This window comes from Musa acuminata, chromosome BXJ3-6 (assembly GCF_036884655.1).
Source record: "Musa acuminata AAA Group cultivar baxijiao chromosome BXJ3-6, Cavendish_Baxijiao_AAA, whole genome shotgun sequence".
NCBI lineage: Eukaryota > Viridiplantae > Streptophyta > Magnoliopsida > Zingiberales > Musaceae > Musa > Musa acuminata.
The window spans coordinates 36,345,543-36,364,513 of record NC_088354.1 but is presented as its reverse complement, the minus strand read 5'-3'; the positions used below and the strand labels follow the sequence as shown (position 1 = coordinate 36,364,513).

Sequence of the window (18,971 nt, the reverse complement as noted above, 5' to 3'; positions counted from 1 at the left end):
AACTATAAGTAATAAAATAAAAAAAAATTAATAAAGAGTATTGTATCATATAAAGTTCGATCTATCTATTTTTAGACAAGAGTAGGTGACTTAGGATAAGAAAGTAGGAGAGTCCCTCTCACTATCTTCTAAAAAATTTTATCATAGATTTTTTTATTGACTGATAATCATTATTAAAATTTAATTAAATATATAATATATCTTATTTAATTTTATAATCTAATTATGTTTTTAATGTCCATAAGGATAAATGAAAAAGAAGCAATCGGGGTAGGATAAATGAAAATGGCAACAAAATTCCCACGTTTCCGGTTGCTCTTCCACCATACGCACAGAAGAGAAGAGAATTGGAGAGGGAGAGAGCGCCATGGCCTCAATTCCCTGCAATTTCTATTTCCAAATCCCTTCTCCTTCTTCCTCTTCGGCAAAGCCGAGCTCTTCGTTTCTCGCCCTCACGAGGCGGCTCGGATGGGTCAAGCCCTCTAAGATGAGGTCCAAGGTGGGGCCGGAGACCAACGGCTCGCGAACTACCTGCTGGTTCCGATTCGGTAACCGGGGTGTCGATGCTGAGGGCGCCGGAATCTATGGAAGTCAGACGCGGGATGATTTCGATCGGGACGATGTTGAACAGGTCAGTCCTGCTTTTGATTCTTTAATTCTTGGCTTTGGAGGTTTATTTGGTAAACTTGTTATCTTATACCCTGAGCTAGGGTTCTAAAGTTGTGAGCTCGATGTGAAAGTGGAGATCTTTGTGTAGGTGTTTTTGATGCGTGAGGAGAGGGTTCAAGAATTGGAAATCGCAAGATGATGGTGGGATGGAAAACATGACTTTGGGAAACTTTAACTGAAAGCAGAAACTTTGCATAAGGTTTTTAACAAAAACAGAAACTTAAATCTAAAATTATTTTAAGACAGAAAGATACTTAGGATCAAGTGATTCAAGAAAAGAAGAAATTTTGGGAGTTTTTAAATAACTGTATTTTAAAGTCGGAGAAACATAAACAATAATGAGATATGGTGATGTATTTATCCTAATGCAAGTGGATTAAGTTGAATAGGTTTGATACCCTTGTGTGCATGACTGTGTCATAATGGCAAATCAACAATCCTGATTCATTTGGATGAATGAAGACATGTATGGGCAAATAAAAAAAAATCCAAGTCACAATAGTTAAGGATTCACTTTTATTTTCATTTTGGATACATTGGTTAAATCTTCAATCTTTTGGATATATTACTTACTGAAAAGCCATAAAAAGAATTAAATTAGAGAAATTTTTTTCTGCATCACTATTTTAAAATTGCTACTCTTAATCTAACCAATCTCGATTGCTTCATTATAAATGCAAAGTTCAAATCTGCCTATGCAAGCAATGAATTGTGGGCTCATCAATATATTTGGTATCTTGTCTGATAGAAAATTTGCTGTGAAGCAAGAAAAATAGTTTTTGGGTCACTGACATACTTCTCCTGCAAGAAGTTGGATACTGTCTGTACAAAGCAAACTGTGAATTGACCACTGTTCATTTCACTTGCTTTCATGGCCTTTAGTTGTCAACCTCTTTGGTTTTAGTTCCACCCTTCTTCCTTGACTTGCACCTTCTGATTTGCATTTTGGATGTCAACTTAGCAGAAATATCTTACTCCCAATTTTAGTAGTGTGTATCACTTTGACCTCGACTCATTGGACAACATTTAATTAAATATACTTGTTAATGATTTTTAGTTATTCAAGTTATTTTTGCCAAGGAATTTGATCAAAAGGGGATTTATCTATATCATTTACAAGTGTTGTGTTTTGGTTTTTTAAACTTTTCATTGCTTAATGCACACCCGTTCTGTCACGGACAAACTTTGAAACAGGGTGTTTGATGTAATGCTTATGTATGTCCGTGTCTTTTGGCATGTTCATGCCTTGTACAGAATGTAGAGGGGCGGCCGAAGGCTTAATAGTCCCACTTTAGTTGGGTTGGTGGCCTCTTTAGGCTTGTAAATAAAGGTTGTGTCATGTGGACACGTGCGAGAGCTTTTCGGTCTGTAATGGACCATTTTACCCTTTGTTGTGCCACTGCTCAGAGCTTGTAAAGTCTGTTTGTAATTTGCATTGTCTATGAAGTGTTTTTCGGACATGTTTGCTTGTGGATCCCACTTGAGGCGTTCTCTTTTGCCTGTTCTCTCTTTTGTTGGTCCTAAGGGACAATGGGAGTCTTCGGGGAGGCTGACCTTTGCGAACGGACACGCAAGGGTGCCGCACGACTTAGGCAAAACCAGCTAAGTCCGTGTCATATGGTATCAGAGCGGGACAAGCACTCATAGAAACACTTGACATGCAAACGTGGGGGACCTAGCGGGGCTGCGTTGAGGGCAGTCAGCACACGCGCGACCGTTATAGGGAAAACGGGCATGGAGATGTAGGGAAAAGAGTCGCTCAGAGGAGCGGGCATCTGAGATTGGCATTCAGAGGAATGGCCAACCCTTCGCGCAAGAGGCACCACGAGAACAGGCAAGCTTGGAAGAATTTGGAGCGCACAAAGGTTGGGATGGCTGAGTTTGAGCTACGGCTCAACGTTGACAACTATACTTGATGGTGCTCTAGGCAAGCGAGGCGCTTGGCAAGAATGAGACCATCCAAGGTGGAATGTGTTGCTCAATGACCAAAAGAGTTATGCAAAGCTCACAGAGGTGAGGGGAATTGCTAACTCGAAGAATTTGGTACTCATGCATGGGCTTGTATGCGGACGACGGAATGTTCGTGGCCATCCCAAGGTGGCCGAGACTCGGCGCCATGGAGCATTGAAACTTTCTCTTCGGCATGTGAAGGATACGTCCGTAGGAGGCTGAAGTGTGCAACGAGTTCAGCATGTTGCTAGGCCTTGAGGGGTGCAGTGGGGGCTGTATTGACGGGGAGTCGCAATCTAGCAAGTGCGTTTGCAGGAGGCAGAACAATGCACAGTTTGTTCAGCAGATCGGAGTAGTCCAAGGGGATGGTGGTCTCCGAAACGAAGAGAGATGTTGCTCCAACGGGATAGTTATCCAGGAGGGATAAGTCTCGGCACTCCAGAGGGAGAATCATGTGAGACGGACTTCACATGTTGAGGAGGAGTACCTCACAAACAACAACTCCACGAAGCTCAATGGACCGAGCAAGCAGCGAGGAGTTGCCGCATGATCTCGCTCGAGAGAATGCATTGGTGGATGCATTGCGAGATCAAGTGGGGGAGCGACCTGGAGCAACACAAATGAAGGCACACTTGGAGTCGATATGAGATCGGACTCAAGGGAGGGCTGACCCGTGGAATGATGGGCACGAGGGCCACCATCGACTCAATGCAACAACGAGGAGCGAGCAACTTGGGTGTAACTTGGTGAAGTACCCAAGCCGCATGAAGGGAGCCAGCAGAGAAGTTGGAAAATGGAGCAGAGGCACAGTGCTTTTCTTAGACAGAGGTCAAGGACATGAGCTCTTGCAGAGGCAAGAGCAGGATCATGTTGTTCCATGGGTCCTTCATTCTGACGGAGTGGACTCATCTTGTATGGTGCCAAAGACGAAGGGAGCTTCGGGGCACATGCACCTTATCTCGGAGAAGCATTTGATGGAGGAACTAAGGCGACTCAATTTGCGGAGGCGAAGTTGGGTTCAGAAGGCCTTAGCACGGGGCAAGAGGACGCAGAGGCGGGTACTCTTGAAGAATATGCCACAGTGTTGCCATTCGAGTTGCTATGAAGGAAGCGGTGCGCAGCGGAGATTGTGCTGGTAGGGGCAGAGGCCCAGGATCCAGACAATGGTGCACAAATTACAGTGAAGTCGGTGGACTTCGGGAGCTACTAGGCGACGGACTGTCCTAGAGCGGTGCTTCATCTAGGTGTGACCCAAGAGTGGGTGGATGAAGGTCGATTGCCAAAGGAGCGAACAAAATCGAAGGTGGAGGAGACCCTGCGATGTATTGGCAGAGGCCACACATGGAGGGTTCACAATTCGAGTTTATTCCCCAAGGATCAGAATGCAATGGAGATGTCACCAGGAGGCGACATGGTGCAGCGGATCGTGGTGGAACAGTTCGTGGCAATGCGATACACACCAGTGAGTCCCGTGAGGGATGAGATCATATGGAGGTATGATCGGGAGCTACTGGGAGCTCCGCTTTGGTGAACAACACGACGGCAAGAAGGGCCATGGATTCAAGGAGTGAAGGCCATGGTACCGCAGAGGCGGGTCTTCCGGGCGTGCACCGAATTTTGCATCGGATGAAAACCTTGGTCATCAGCATATGGGGGCTGGGTTCCACCAAGGGAAAAGTTCGTATGCAAGTACCAGGGAGTCCCATGGGAGGGACTTGATCATGCAGAGGTATGATCGAAGTAGCTGGAGAGTTGGACTACTCCAGAGCTCATATTCGCTTAAGGGAGCCCGACAAGTCAAAGGACAAGGTCGAGTAAGCGAACGTTGCTACCAAGGAAGCTAAGGAGAACAGAATTGGTGCAAACCCTACAACGCAATGGCAGAGGCCATGCATGAGAGTTGCAGTCTGTCTTTCCATCGACCAAACAGACTGCTTGGAGAACACAGAGGTGTTGAAGCAGGGGGTCGAAAGGGGCGAGGAAGCGACGATGAGTCCAGAGGGACTTAGCTACCCAAAGTCAAGCAATCAGTTAAAATGGAGGTGGACTCAGAGGAGTGCCACGGAGACATCTCTACTGATCGTGAAGAAAATGGATTCAGATGCGAGGCGACGGATAGTAGGGCCATGGGCATGGCAGCGCCATGGTACCGCAGAGGCGGGACTTCCGTCAAAGTCATTGATCCCTTGCTCTCACGGAGGGAGAGCGCTTGGTCGTGAAAGGGGCCGAGGAGGTGGAGCATGCAGAGGCAATCTCCAAGTACCGAGACAAGGCTGAAGGGCAGAGGCCAAGAAACTTCGTAAGACCGGTGTCTACAAGTTTCTCATCAAGATAGCCGTAAGTGAAGGACTTCGGGTCATGCAAGAGTGCACGACCAAGGAACGAAGCAGGCAGTACGCGGTGCTGTACCTTTGCTACTCAGTGGAGTAGGCGGCAGGGTTGATGGAGAAGACGGTACAATCCCAGAGGCGACCTCATCTATCAGAGAATTACTCCAAGTTGGGGTGAAAACTTCCTGCATTCCAGAAGTTCAATGGCATTGAGAAGGTGAATCACAGTAGCTAACTCAACGCAAGGAGTGCAAACACTTCAAGTGCTTCAGAAGTGTGAGCAAAGAGCAGGCGAAGGCCAGTAACCAGCTCGATGCATGAAGTACAACCTCGAGGAGGCGGGCGAAGTCAAGTAACCTTTGCCTTCTCAACTCTTAAGAGAATGGGCGAAATCGAGTACCCCAATTCTCTTATCTATCTAGCAGAGGAGCTCTGCACAAGTTCAAAGACCCTTCGAAGATAATGGAAGACAATAGTTGTCAAATCCTCACCAGCGGTGATCAGTGCTACTGAGAGTAGATTGTCCGCTTCATTTCCCAACGAAATGCCAATCGAAAGCGGAAGTGATGCGAACCTACTTGGATGTGACAACTAACTGAAAGAAGAGTCAATGAGCAGATTTTGTGGAGGAAGGACCCAAAACTTCAGAAGTTTGCGAGGCGATGCTCGTTAAAGCTCCAACAAGCATCCACCCAATTCAAGCAGCATGTGGAAATTCTGAGAAACTGGCGCAATAAGGATGGTCTTTTCCTTCATTTGGTGGATCCGCAGGAATCGACGAGGATCAACACAACTCAGCCAACCCCACACCAGAGTCAGAGTCATTGGCGAGTTGAAGCAGCATGGCGGATCAAAGGTTCGACTACTCAAAAACAGCAGCGGAGAGCAGCTGGGAGCCAGAAGGCGCATTACAGCTGGAGCAGAAGATTGAAGACTCAGCAAAGGCGAAGAGTTGCAGTGTTCACAAAGGCTTCGACGAGGACGTCGAAGGGATAAGTGGGGGAGAATGTCACGGACAAACTTTGAAACAGGGTGTTTGATGTAATGCTTATGTATGTCCGTGTCTTTTGGCATGTTCATGCCTTGTACAGAATGTAGAGGGGCGGCCGAAGGCTTAATAGTCCCACTTTAGTTGGGTTGGTGGCCTCTTTAGGCTTGTAAATAAAGGTTGTGTCATGTGGACACGTGCGAGAGCTTTTCGGTCTGTAATGGACCATTTTACCCTTTGTTGTGCCACTGTTCAGAGCTTGTAAAGTCTGTTTGTAATTTGCATTGTTTATGAAGTGTTTTTCGGACATGTTTGCTTGTGGATCCCACTTGAGGTGTTCTTTTTTGCCTGTTCTCTCTTTTGTTGATCCTAAGGGACAATGGGAGTCTTCGGGGAGGCTGACCTTTGCGGACGGACACGCAAGGGTGCCGCACGACTTAGGCAAAACCAGCTAAGTCCGTGTCAGTTCGGTTATTATTTGATGAAATTCCTCATTTAGCTTGAAGCAGCCTGATTTTATTTTAAATTAACTTTGAAATTTCAAGGGATATAAGTTTAGCAGGTTTCAATTCACCACCGTATATCAGTAAGAATAATTGATTGACTGCCATAACAAACATGACAATTGGTTTTTTGACCGAAAAATGCTTATAAGACAGAATATTAATACACGATCTGGAGTAAATCAATGTGTATGCATTTATATATATATGGACACAGGTTGAATTTTCAGCTGGCATAGATCATATATGCTAATGCTACCAATTTCACACTGGTGAGGCCAAAATTTGGCCTAGCCCATGGGTTTTGCGGATCATATTGGATTGAGCTGTAATCGCACCTAGTAGGATTGTTTGGGTTCTTGCAGGCTTTCTCAAATTTCTCTCCCAACTTTTGCATATCATTCATGTACCATTAATGATGAAAGGAAGAAAGCTATATTTAGTCAGGTATTACATTCTTTATTTGTGTGGACATGTCTAGTATTTATTGGTATAAGAGAATGTCTACCTGACTTTTGCAGTATTTCAATTATATGGGAATGCTTGCTGTGGAAGGTTCATATGATAAGATGGAGTCACTTCTAAGCCAAAACATTCATCCGGTGGATATCTTGTTGATGTTGGCTGCTTCTGAAGGTGACAAACCTAAAATTGAGGAACTGTTGAGGGCAGGTGCAAAGTATGATGTCAAAGATGCAGATGGAAGGACCGCATTGGATAGAGCAGTCAGCGAGGAGATCAAAGAGTTAATCTTGGGCTATCCTGTTAAGACGGCATGATCGAGGATCTGCTCAATCATAATTATGTAATTTTTCATTTTTTATTGTTGTTGGTCGGTGTTAGTCATGTCAAACATAATGGATCGGTATTTTCTACAGTCGATTACCAAGCAAGTAGTGGATGTTTTCCCGAAGATAATCTTTTTGCTTTTACTTCGACAAAATACTCTAAGCATCAGTTTGAGCACCAACTCAAAGGTAAAAGAATGCAGTTAAAGAGATTATTGACCTAAAATGTGCAGATTTCATATTACAATCTGCTGTGAAAAGAACGTTGGAGATCATTATTGTTGGCTTTGCCACAGAAACCCCTGGTTAGGAAGAAGGATGTATAGTTTCTCTGGAGTTTTCTTTATTTGGTTGGAATCTCTCTTTATCTTCCAATTCATGATACTCTGATCAATTGTTATATGTGATCACTGTTGCTCAAGTAATCAGTTGGCAAACTAAGCTAAAGCTTCATTCATCGACTTGCATGCTAAAATCATATCATGAAGTGCTCGGTTGTTGTTTCTTGTCATACGACCTGTTTGTGATATAGAAATCTAATCTGTTTGCAAACAGTGTCAACTAATCCTTGAATGGATTACTTTCACTGCATGATAATGTGGACTTATGAGCCATCATCTTTTCTTTTGTTTTGAGTCCTAAACACACTGGCAAAGTTTTGAGTTCCTATCAATCTTCTAAAACTTGGATGAAGCTGAGTATATGTTTCAGACTATTCTGCATGACTTCTCTAAGAAACACGCAATCTTGAAGAGGGAAGAAAAATATCTGCTTTAAGCATACTTTTCTTAGCTAAGCTGATTACAAGTAGATTACTACTCTTAGTTAATGCTTGCCAATGAACAGTCAAATGGCTATACTATTAGATGATGGTAGGGCTTTACCATGTAGGTTTGTAGCAGTTGACTTTTATACAAGTCAAACAAATTGCAACTTATATATTTGATAATGCTTCATATGCAATACAAAGTTGTGTCCCAAACAATTCAAGTTAGATTTCATATTGTCCTAAATTACCCTCTTCTCTTGCAAGCAAAAAAATCAACTAATTCAAGCTAATGCACAACTTTTATCTTAAAAAGACATAATGTGTGAAATTAAATGCCACTAAATCAACTATGGAGAGAAATCTAAAGAAGGATCTATATGATCAATGATGTTTGCGTGCACACATTCCGTTCTATTTATTTATTTATTTATTTATTTCTTTCTTTCTTCATTAATCGTATGCTTGTTATAACGACGACAAAAAATTTTCTATACTGATCAATCAAGTTGATTCTTTTTGAGTAATTTATCTAAAAATAGAGAGCATTACATATAACTAAAAAGATAACAAATTACATGAAAATAATAATTCAAAGAATTCACGACTTCACCTTACATTAAAAATTGTGAAGATGATGATTGTGATGATCATCCGGACAGAGGAAACTACCGGAACCCAACCTTAATTCAAATGGGCTTATGAAGCCTTCCAGCCCAATCCTTAAGCTCGAGCCCAAAGCTCACCAGAGGCCATGGCTTCAGGGGTAAGATCGATATTTCGTTGCCATTGAACGTCTCAAAGCCCTAACCCCGTCCCTCATAAAAGGGGATCGAATCTGATCCGGCTTTTCTTCTTAGGCTTCGGAGGCGGCAACCACAACCCCAACGCTGAGCTGCAAATATGGTAATGCGATCGATCCTCTTCTTCTTCTGGATCTGAGAAATTGTGGATCTGTTCGCTAGATCCTTCTTTTTCTTGATCCAAAAACATTACATTTTTTCGATTTGTCGTGTCAAAAATCGGTTTTAATGTGATACGTGAGCGTGAGGTAGGGAGTCATTGGAGGCTTATGTTTGATTGTCGTTGGTTAGGCCAGAGGTTCTGGGTAAGAGAAAAAGTGCCTCTTTACGTCTTGTAGGAATTTTAATGAGGTATGATTGGCTTATTGTTTCATATGTTTAGAATCCTACCTCGTCCATGCGTTTTGACAAATATCCTCTTAGTTTTTGAGATCAAAATCAATTTTTTTTTTTTGTAGTTGATGGATTGCTGTATTTTTTTCTTAATTTTTTTGGCTAATTATGTTCTAATAAGTTTTCTTTTTCTATTTTGTGAGTTTTCATTCTTCTGGACGTAGTCCATTTTTGTTGTTAGAGTATTAGGATCGGTCCCTGTTCAAGATAGGCGCTCAAAGATCTTGAGTGCTAAAACACTCTATTTTTCATCATTTGTCTTGGACCTAATTTAGTCTTAGAGAGAACCAATCTGTCTGGGCACCCAAATTAATCGTAATCAAACTATTCAGCCCTCTTTTATTGTGTCATGTGCGATGGTGTCTTCTTTCTTTTGAATCTAAACACGAACATGATTATTATTTCATCTCATGTCCCAACCTCTTTCGGGAAGCCCTGGTGTGCCAGGGTAGAGTAAAAATATGCAATTGAGAAAAGTTCCCTTGTTCTTTGTCCATGTTGCTTGTTTTCTGGAGCGTTTATATATCATTCCAGACAGCTTCATCCATGCCACAGAATCATAATCCTCACGAGAAACTCTTGAATTGGAATTCCATTGTTTATCAACTTCTAGCTCAGTGATCAGCTACTAGAAAGCCATGTTCTTTCCTATGTTATGTAGCTAGAATTGATGCTGTTATCATTCAGCATGCCATTTTATGTTTGTGATAAAGCATAAAGGAATCATGCTCACTTAATTGCACTAGATGAAGCAATCTCAAGTTGTAAGTACTTCATTTGGATACAATATCAAATTAGACTCTAAATTAAGCTTAAGTCAATTTTAGTATGTCAATGCTCATTCAGGGTGTTGAACTTCTTTTTTGGTGTATGATATGTATGCTTTTGGTATTGGATTAAAAAACTTGGTGTCTTTGGATCTTGAACCTTGATTTAACAAACCCTGTTTGTATATGATGGTTAACAGTATTTGATTTGTGAAGAAAGGTCTTATGGTATTGACACTACACTTTAATAATTATAAGATGTTTGTAGCTAGAATTTAAGACAATTATGTTACATAGTATTGCAATCTTGCCTTGCTAAAAGCTCTTTATTATAACATGGTATTCAAATATCAGAGTAGATGATTGATTTGAACTTCATGTGGATTTTAATTGTTTACATTAGCTTGCCATATTAATAAAAAGGGTTGTCATTACCTTTATTTTAGCAAGCTCTTCCTCTCCTAGCTTTATTTGAATATTTTTTTTTTCATTTTTCCTATTTATTGACAATGAACTTTACCATTAACTTTAACATACAGGTGAACGTTCCTAAGACAAAGAAAACTTACTGCAAGAACAAAGCATGCAGGAAGCATACTCTTCACAAGGTTACACAATACAAAAAGGGAAAGGATAGCCTTTCTGTTCAAGGGAAGCGTCGTTATGATAGAAAACAGTCAGGTTATGGTGGACAGACAAAGCCTGTCTTCCACAAGAAGGTACATGTGTTTTGTGGCACATATAGGGAAAATAATTCTGTGGTTGCATAAATTGTCATCATTGACCAATTGCAATTTATTTGTTTGTTGATTTGCAGCAAATGCTTGCTTTTTGTGTTTAATTATCGAAATTAAGCAGTACACCATTATTTGATTTCTAAAGCATTGTTGCTTGCGTGTTAGTTACAATGCATTGTGAGATGACTTTGTCAGCTTTGTTCAGTACAACTATCTGAAGGTTAGAGTAGGTGTACTAATTATAACATACTTCCAGGCTAAAACGACCAAGAAGATTGTGTTGAAGCTACAATGCCAGAGTTGCAAGCATTATTCGCAGCATCCAATAAAGGTTTCAACCATCATATTTTACTGTTGATTTCTTGTTTAACATTTTTATCTATTTAACTCTATTTTCATTCCCTTTGCAGAGATGTAAGCACTTTGAGATTGGTGGAGACAAGAAGGGGAAGGGGACCTCTCTCTTCTAGTTTGTTTTTGTTGATGTTTCACCGTTCTAGGATTTTTTGGGAAAGACTGATTGTAGTTTGTTCTCTGCCGATTTTAGTTTAAATTTTAAATGACTGGAATGACAATGATGTTTAACTTTTGCATGTTTATTTAATTGATGCTATCTTTCTGCTGCCCATATTCTTTGTTGCTACACCAAATGAGTTAGTTCGGCAGACCAGTATGATCCAGATAATTCAGCACGAACCTGGAGACCGGTATCTGGTCAAATATTAAACAGATACTGGATATGTTTATTTTTCCTGATTGAAGTTGATAATTTAGAGACATGAAGTTGTGATTAATTTTCACAGTAGGACAGTGTTTGTTGGAAATACATTTAACATCAGATAATTATCTTAAATGCAATTATTATATGGTTTATACATTTAGACAAGCTAGTAGTGCAATACATTGTCAATGCAATTTTCTTTTTAGATTTTGATGATCCAAGTTTTGAAGTCATAACAGTATATTGTGTCTTTAGGAGGTTTAACCAAATCATCAATCACTGGTAATGCTTCATCATTATAGGGCTTAAATACAACATCACTCCTGGTAATATATGTTTTTGTGATGATTTTACTTATATATCATTGCATTTGGCTTCTCAATTTGGGAGACTTGACATTGTCAGTCAAGGTTTTTCCTGATAGTTGTTTTTAATTATTTAATTTTCAATCTCCTATTTAATTTCCTGTTTAGCCTGCTCATATGTGTGTGATCCTGGCCTTTAACAATGACACAACTAGTTCTCAAGGCCAACCAGAATGTTTGAGTTTTTCTTGGAGCAAGTGAGCTAAGTTTTCTGCAAAAATTAGTAGTTTCAGAAACACAATCCACTGTTCTGTCAACATTAGTTCTGGAGAAATGATTTCTTTTCCTATTATGGTAGTCTCTACACCTCCAGAAGTAGTGCCTTAGAACAATATAAAAGTGAGATAAGAGACAACTACTAATCATGTGAGCTAATAAGGTGTATGATTGAGTAGGAATATGTCCCAATGCTTATTAGATTAGGCATGGCAGTGTCAAAAGATTATATGTTAATAAGGAAACATGATGGGGTTAATTTAGGTGCAATGTTCTGCTAGAGCAAGCCAAGAGTATCTTATCACAAACAACACCCGTTGCCAAAACCCTACCCAGTCTCTTTTCTTAATGGCTGCTGTTGAGACCAGCATCATTCTCTCAAGAGAGAAAGAAAGAAACCTGGAAATTTTGATGTTTCAGGTATGGCAAGGAGAAGGGTTATGAGACTTCATAGCAAACCTATATTAGTAACCAGTGGTAAAGATGACCAAAAATATTAATAATGATTTATTATTAATGGCAGTAAAATATTTATATAGCTGACACTCAAAAGAATATGACATATATAGCAGTATCAACTGTTCTTGGGAGTTGTGATGAATGGAACAAGACAGGTGATGATACGCACTTAAGAATAGAAAGATCAGTAGACTGATGTGGATGCACTTACGTGGCAGCAATAAAGCACTGAGATGACACGTGTGCGGCAACACATGGAAGAGGCTGTTGTGCACAGGAATGCTGCGAGCTAAAGGAACATGTGAGTGTGGGACTGACCGAGCTAGGGAGCAGCTGGATGAAGAAGAGGTAGGGAGGAGTTGAAAGCAGCACAAGGAGAGGTCCTTTTCAGAATAAATTGGGTGGAGTAGGACCATGGAGAGGCAGCAGCTGATTCAACAGCACACATGGTTGCACCGGCATTCAGTACAGTGGAACTGTGTCTACAGGTTCACGAGGATTTGTATGTAACCGCGACAGGGATCCAATAACAGCCCCCATGTGAGCAGTGCCACCAACTTCCCCGTTATCTCCTTCCTAATTCATCGACAACAGCTACAGCTCAATCAAACCCTAGCAGAAGCTGAAGACAAAACAAAAGAAGGAAATAAAGTTCATCGTTCGGAATCAGTATTATGTCTGAGGATGGGTGGTGGTGGTGAACAGAAGAGAAAGCATGACAAGCAGAAATGAGAGAGAGAGAGAGAGAGAGAGAGAGAGAGAGAGAGTTTGGGGAGTCGTGGAGCCAACGGAGCTCTTGAACGTAACTGTAAAAACGGTTCAACAACGGGCACAGGGAACGACCAAAGCTCGATTAGCAGGGAAGAATTGTTCATGGCCAACGGCAGCAGATAAGAGAAGGTAAAAGGAAGATAAAGAGAAGAGAGGATTTGGGGAGTGTTAGGTCGAGTTGTGATGTCAATCCATCACATTGTTCCTCCTCTTTGTTTTGTCTTGGAGTTCCTTGAGTTTTAACTTCCTTTCAACCCAGCGGTCTGCCCCACTCCAATGTAATGATGCACTTTCTCTCTTCTTCCTCTTCATTATTCTTCATCTGCTCCACTTCTCTCTCTCTCTCGCTCTCTCTTTTTCTTTGTTTATATATAGACCTCACGAGGCTCTTCTCCTCAAGATGGAGGAATCGATCAACTCGTCATCTGTGGACGGCGCGCCCGGCTCCAAGGTTGGCTCAGCTTCTTCCGAGGAGAGTGGCTGGACCATGTACTTGGAGGACTTCATGGCATCAGAGGAGAAGCAAGAAGCGGGTGGCTTCTACTCCAGCGCTGTCAATGGGCCTTCTGCGATCTCCGATGCTGCTTCGTGTGTTGCATGGACGCCGTTGAGTCTGAAGAAGAGGAAACGGAAGGGGCTACTAGAAGATGACTCCTTGGAAGATACTGCTATCTCACCTGCTAGTAGCTCCAAGGTTATCATCTTCTTATACCATTTGTTGAAGGAATTCTTTGGTTTCAGTGACATTATCTGAATTGTCTCGTTTGTATGCATTCCTTGGAACAGGTTACGGATTTAAATTACTTGACCATGAATCCAACCAAGAAAGATGATCACAGGGAAACACCTCAGGTGATTTAGCCAGCAGCTGCTTCCTTTTCCTTGTTATTTTTGTTCTACCTTTCCTGTCAAATTCGATTACATATCCCTTTGGGTATTCCAGGAGGGCGTTGTTGGCTCTAGGAGTAGCCAAGAACTAAATGGATTGAGTTCCACTGAGAGGAAGAATGAATGCACTGAGCAGAAGAAAAATGGGGTTTGTCTAGTCCCTTTGTCCATGTTAGTTCACTATCTAGGCTAGAGTTTTAGCTGTTGTAGTTCAAGAAGAATATGGTAGATTACCATAGAGAGGAGTTCCTCTCTGTTCCTGTATTTGTGCAGATGCATAGATCATGTGTGTGGTTTTTATAAGGGAGCTTTTGGTGTTCACATCAAAAAAAAAATATATTTGCTTGTGCAGTTTTTGTGATGACCAATATTTCTTAGGACTCACTATGTACATTGCATGATCATACCCTCCCTCATCACCTTCTACTCTTCATCTCAATCCTAGTAAAAGAATTCCTGTGTGCACTGTCTTCCAGTTTCAATCCAAAGCAGAGGGGGAACTTCCCAAGCTCATGCTGGAATCCCAGTCATCTTTTGAATCCAGATGACAGCAATACTATGCTCTCAGAACCTGACATTCTTCAAGACTTTTGTGACCAAGGAGTCAATGATTCCATGCAAGTGCTTCTGTGGTCTCTTCAAAATCATTTCTCTGAATCATTAACATAAGAGATTCCAGGATTTAACTATGGAAATGACTGCCACAAAAGTCTAATGGTAGGAGTACACAAGTTGAGAACAATAGACGCTTGATTGGGGTGGTGGACTATCCACCTTGTTCACAAAGCCTCTATCCCAGTAGATGGACAGCTCTACTTTTTAGGTCTTGGCATCTACACAGGAAAAGGAGACAGTTTTCCAACCCAACCACATGCACCACTGGCTATACAATACATCAATGCTCACTATAACCTGTAGAGAGAGAGAGGGAGAGAGAGAGAGAGAGAGAGAGAGAGAGAGAGAGAGAGAGAGGGGGTAATAGCATGGCATACCCTCAAACAGTTTTGTGTATGAATGCTAGCTAGCATAAAGGAAGAAAGGGTGTTGAAGAATCAACATGCAGATAGATAGATAGATAGATAGATAGATAATAAGCGGGGCTTTCTGAGAGTACCGCAGCAGAATTTTTTTCCTCGTTCGAAGCTAAGCTACAGTGAGTATTTGGCGTGGTTCGTCTTCTACCCATCGTCTGTCCTTATGTCCATGAAACTTCTCATTCTTTAGGATGGCCAAACTTGTCAGAAGCTCAAGTGGCAGGGACAACCACGTGCACAAAGATCATGATACATCTCTTCTTCGTAATCTCTCGGAGCATTCCCACGTGGAATGCCGTCGACCGTACTGTGGTGCTTCCTTCTCCCATCCCTGGCTTTGCTTAGGGTGGGGACTTGCTCTGGGGTTGCACCCCCTTGAGTTGGGTAGGGACCCCTCTCTTTAAATCTCTTCTGAACTTAGATTACATGCTTTTAGTTTGCTTGATCATACATATACATGTGCATGTCTATGTAGTTTCTTATCTTCGTGACAAAGCTATCCCACTCAGCCACAACTACTGCATTTAAGATTCTGCTCCTTCAGATGATAGCTCGAGTTCTTGCTGGCGCAGGAAGGAGAGAGAGAGAGAGAGGGTGATCTATAAAAGGAAGACTGTGTGATAAGATGAAGTATGTGATAATGTAGTATGAGAACAACATACATAATGTAAAATTGTGAGGACAATGCGGAAATAGAAACAGATAACCAGGTGGAAGACAAGAAAGGGAGACAAGGAGTGGGATCATCCAATCATCTTGTCTAGAAATAATGATTGGCATATCTATGGCTCCAAAGTTGGATTCTTCCCCACTGTACAGACTTCTTTATTTGTAGTTTTTGTTACTCCCCAAGAATAGTTCCATTCTTGAATTCATTGTGTTTAAGATTGACAAGCTTTATATTATTTCAAATAATAATTTAATGACAAAAATATGGTTACATTTTAAGTAGTTAAAATATTTAAAATCATCCTTAGGAAATCTAATTATCCTTTTTCTTTTCTCACAGTCATAAACTTAGTTTCAATGAGTTTTGTAAATTTAAGAATATCGAGTATCCTTTCTGATTATCCGAACCGATGGGAGTGAGTGATATCCACTATTATTAATTTGACATTAAGTATTTTGAATCAATTGTTTGAAGGGTTAGAAGAATCCATTTTAACTCAATGATTCAAGATTAATAAGAAGAAAAAAAATTTATTTATTTATTTTGCATGAACAGTGTGCATAAAAACATGTTTGACAACTTATTATACCTACCTAACCGGTAGGTAAAGGATTTAAGGTGTTGAGTCGGAATCTCGTCCTCTTGCCTATCATTAAAGTGTTCTAAGAGGGGCTTCGAGTGATCGATCTAAATGTGGAAGGAATTAACATTTGATTAGTACAGGAATAAGATTCGCATGTACTACTCTTCTCTGGCAACCTGAACTTTTCTTGTAAATGCTGATTCCATAAGGTGTTTGTTTTGCTTTTTATTTTGCTTTTTTCTTCTTCTTCTTCTTCTTTTCCAATTCAAAACATAAAAAACCTTTTCCTGGGAGACCAAAAGACTGCATTCACCATCATATAAGCCTTCTTTTATGAGCCACTTGGGTTGCAAGGTAGACTAACCCGTGAAGCTTGGCAGAGATTCCATGCATTCCTTCCTTGCTTCCTTCAGCAACCCAAAAAGTGGAAGGAGATGACAACCATCAAGTCATAAGCTTTCTCTCTCCATCAACATCCCTGTGCTTGTTAACTCGGCTACCCTCGACGTGCTGCTCCCTGTAAGACATCCATCCGTAGCTCAGCTCAAATACATACACATCCAACAGCTTTCCGGCGACCATGCCCATGTTTCACTCGCCCTGCCTCCCCACCCAAAGCCGGTCCAATCCCCACCACCGACCCCGGCTCACCGCCAGCCGGATTCGAGAAAGCCTGACGACCCGGTTCACCAAGTGCGTCTGCTCCCTCCTCCTCACCCTCCTCCTCATCGTCGGCATCGTCGTCTTCGTCCTCTGGCTCAACCTCCGTCCTCACCGACCCCATCTGCACATCGCCGAGTTCGCCGCCCCCGGCCTCGCCGACCCGGCCGGTCTGTCCGACTCGGTCATTTCATTCAACGTCACGGACCGGAACCCGAACCAGAAGATCGGCATCTACTACGACGCCATGGTCGGCTCGGTCTACTACAGGGATCGGCTGGTGGGGTCCGGACAGGTGATGTTTCCGTTCTACCAACCGCCGAAGAACACGACGGCGATCACGGGGCAGATGGCGGGGGCGCGAATCGCCGCCGGGGGCACCTTGGCGGCTCAATTGGCGGGGGACGTGGCGAGGGGGCGGATCGCGCTGCGGTTCGAGCTCGGCTCGACCATCCGGTTCAAGGTGAAGACGTGGGACACCCACCGACACCATTTGCATGTGGAGTGCGACGTGGTCGTGGGCTCCGACGGCGGTGCTCTGCCGGAGTCCAAGAACAAGAGGTGCCCCATCTACTTCATTTGAAACCTCGCCATCGTTTCTTCTTTCCATGCTTCATTTCTGGTTTGTATGAGCTCTCTCGTTCTGCGATGCCGTCAATGGATTCCTTGAGACGTGGGACAACGCATCCAGAATTGGCATTACAAAGGACAACATCAATTTAATATTTCACATTTATGTAGCAGTGGATTCCCCGTCCATCAAATGCAAGAGTGAACAAGTGTCAGTATTAGATACGAACAAGAAATCCAACACCCCCTTCTCCGATTTGCTGCTCAATGTGTGTTAAATTTGAACCAGCTCTCGCAAGACATTTGTTACTTCATCCAATCCCTGAGGTTATTTTCTTCGTATTCATCGGATTTAATTCCATCCGTACTATATGTAATTGCTAGGGATTTTTTTAAAAAAAATATCATGTTTTAATTTTTTTTATTAGCGCTCATTTTTTTCATTTATTTTCGTAGTGCGTTTTTTATTTTCTAAAAGATAATATTACCTTAACTTGTTGTCACTTTCGTCTTGCTTCGCCCTCATCGTCGCCTATGTGCTCCTTCATAGTGGATGTTGGTTGTAGAGGGGTTGATTTTAGCTTTAGACTTTAGTCTACTCTTGATTCCCAACATGTAGCGAATTCTCAAAGCAATCCGCTTCATTAATCGAACGATGATAAAGGTAACGAAGTTGGTTGAGCTCTGGCACAACATGAAGGATCACTGATGAGGTCGATAACACGAGGGCTAATATATGGTGAGGCAGCTGATACATGAGGGCACGTAGAGCCTCACAATGAGAACAACGAGGGGCAAAGGTGATGGTCGATTAAGCTCAGAGTAATTTTTTCTTTTAGGAAATAAGAGACACTATATGATAATAAATAAAAAATATATTAATCGAGAAAAAAATAAAATATGTTTTTTAAGAATTTACCCTTGTTACTTTATAGAAAATAACATCATGAGTAGTTTTCTCTCTTTTGAAGACCATCATGTTTTTAGTCTGCCTTCCAAAACCACCAAATTAGGACTAAAACTTTTAAGGTCAAGGATCCATGTCCTCCAACATGCTAAGATGCACTCGATTGAAACTTGACAATCCAATGTTTCATTCAAACGCTCTCCAAATTGACCTAACAAAAAAGCCATTCACGAAAAAGTAATTTTTGTTTTCCACAGCTAACACACATGCATAAAAGGTGAACCTATGGAATGAGGGGAGTAATGCAAAGGTCATTCCAATAATCATGTTGTAGAGATGCAAATGCATGTTGATCCCTCAAATATCTGTATGCTAATCTAGTGGCCGATTGCCCTTTCACATCAAATTTCCATGTCCATTTATCCTGATAAGG

The 18,971-nt window shown here is 41.7% G+C and overlaps 4 protein-coding genes across 5 annotated transcripts; all 4 read left to right on the top strand.

Annotated features, from left to right (window-relative positions):
- Window positions 1-288: 288 nt before the first annotated feature.
- LOC135639853 (protein LHCP TRANSLOCATION DEFECT-like) lies at window positions 289-7,358 on the top strand. Its single transcript, XM_065153825.1, has 2 exons — window positions 289-631; window positions 6,962-7,358. Exons 1-2 carry the CDS (start codon window positions 368-370, stop codon window positions 7,217-7,219), a joined length of 522 nt encoding a protein of 173 aa, XP_065009897.1. The 5' UTR covers window positions 289-367; the 3' UTR covers window positions 7,220-7,358.
- A 1,408-nt stretch (window positions 7,359-8,766) lies between these two features.
- Window positions 8,767-11,322, top strand: LOC135641825 (large ribosomal subunit protein eL42). Its single transcript, XM_065157578.1, has 4 exons — window positions 8,767-8,900; window positions 10,497-10,676; window positions 10,951-11,025; window positions 11,105-11,322. The coding sequence occupies exons 1-4, from the start codon at window positions 8,898-8,900 to the stop codon at window positions 11,162-11,164; spliced, it is 318 nt and encodes a 105-aa protein (XP_065013650.1). The 5' UTR covers window positions 8,767-8,897; the 3' UTR covers window positions 11,165-11,322.
- Window positions 11,323-12,160: 838 nt separating this feature from the next.
- Window positions 12,161-14,475, top strand: LOC135640128 (vascular-related unknown protein 1-like). Of its 2 annotated transcripts, XM_065154278.1 has the most exons (4): window positions 12,161-13,504; window positions 13,627-13,920; window positions 14,013-14,078; window positions 14,170-14,475. In XM_065154278.1, the coding sequence occupies exons 2-4, from the start codon at window positions 13,627-13,629 to the stop codon at window positions 14,305-14,307; spliced, it is 498 nt and encodes a 165-aa protein (XP_065010350.1). In that variant the 5' UTR covers window positions 12,161-13,504; the 3' UTR covers window positions 14,308-14,475. The 2 variants fall into 2 exon arrangements, with proteins under 2 accessions (XP_065010350.1, XP_065010351.1); XM_065154279.1 differs by lacking the exon at window positions 12,161-13,504 and having other exon boundaries at window positions 13,512-13,920.
- Window positions 14,476-16,826: 2,351 nt separating this feature from the next.
- LOC135640346 (NDR1/HIN1-like protein 26) lies at window positions 16,827-17,985 on the top strand. Its single transcript, XM_065154683.1, has one exon. It carries the CDS (start codon window positions 16,982-16,984, stop codon window positions 17,642-17,644), a length of 663 nt encoding a protein of 220 aa, XP_065010755.1. The 5' UTR covers window positions 16,827-16,981; the 3' UTR covers window positions 17,645-17,985.
- The last annotated feature ends 986 nt before the right edge of the window (window positions 17,986-18,971 follow it).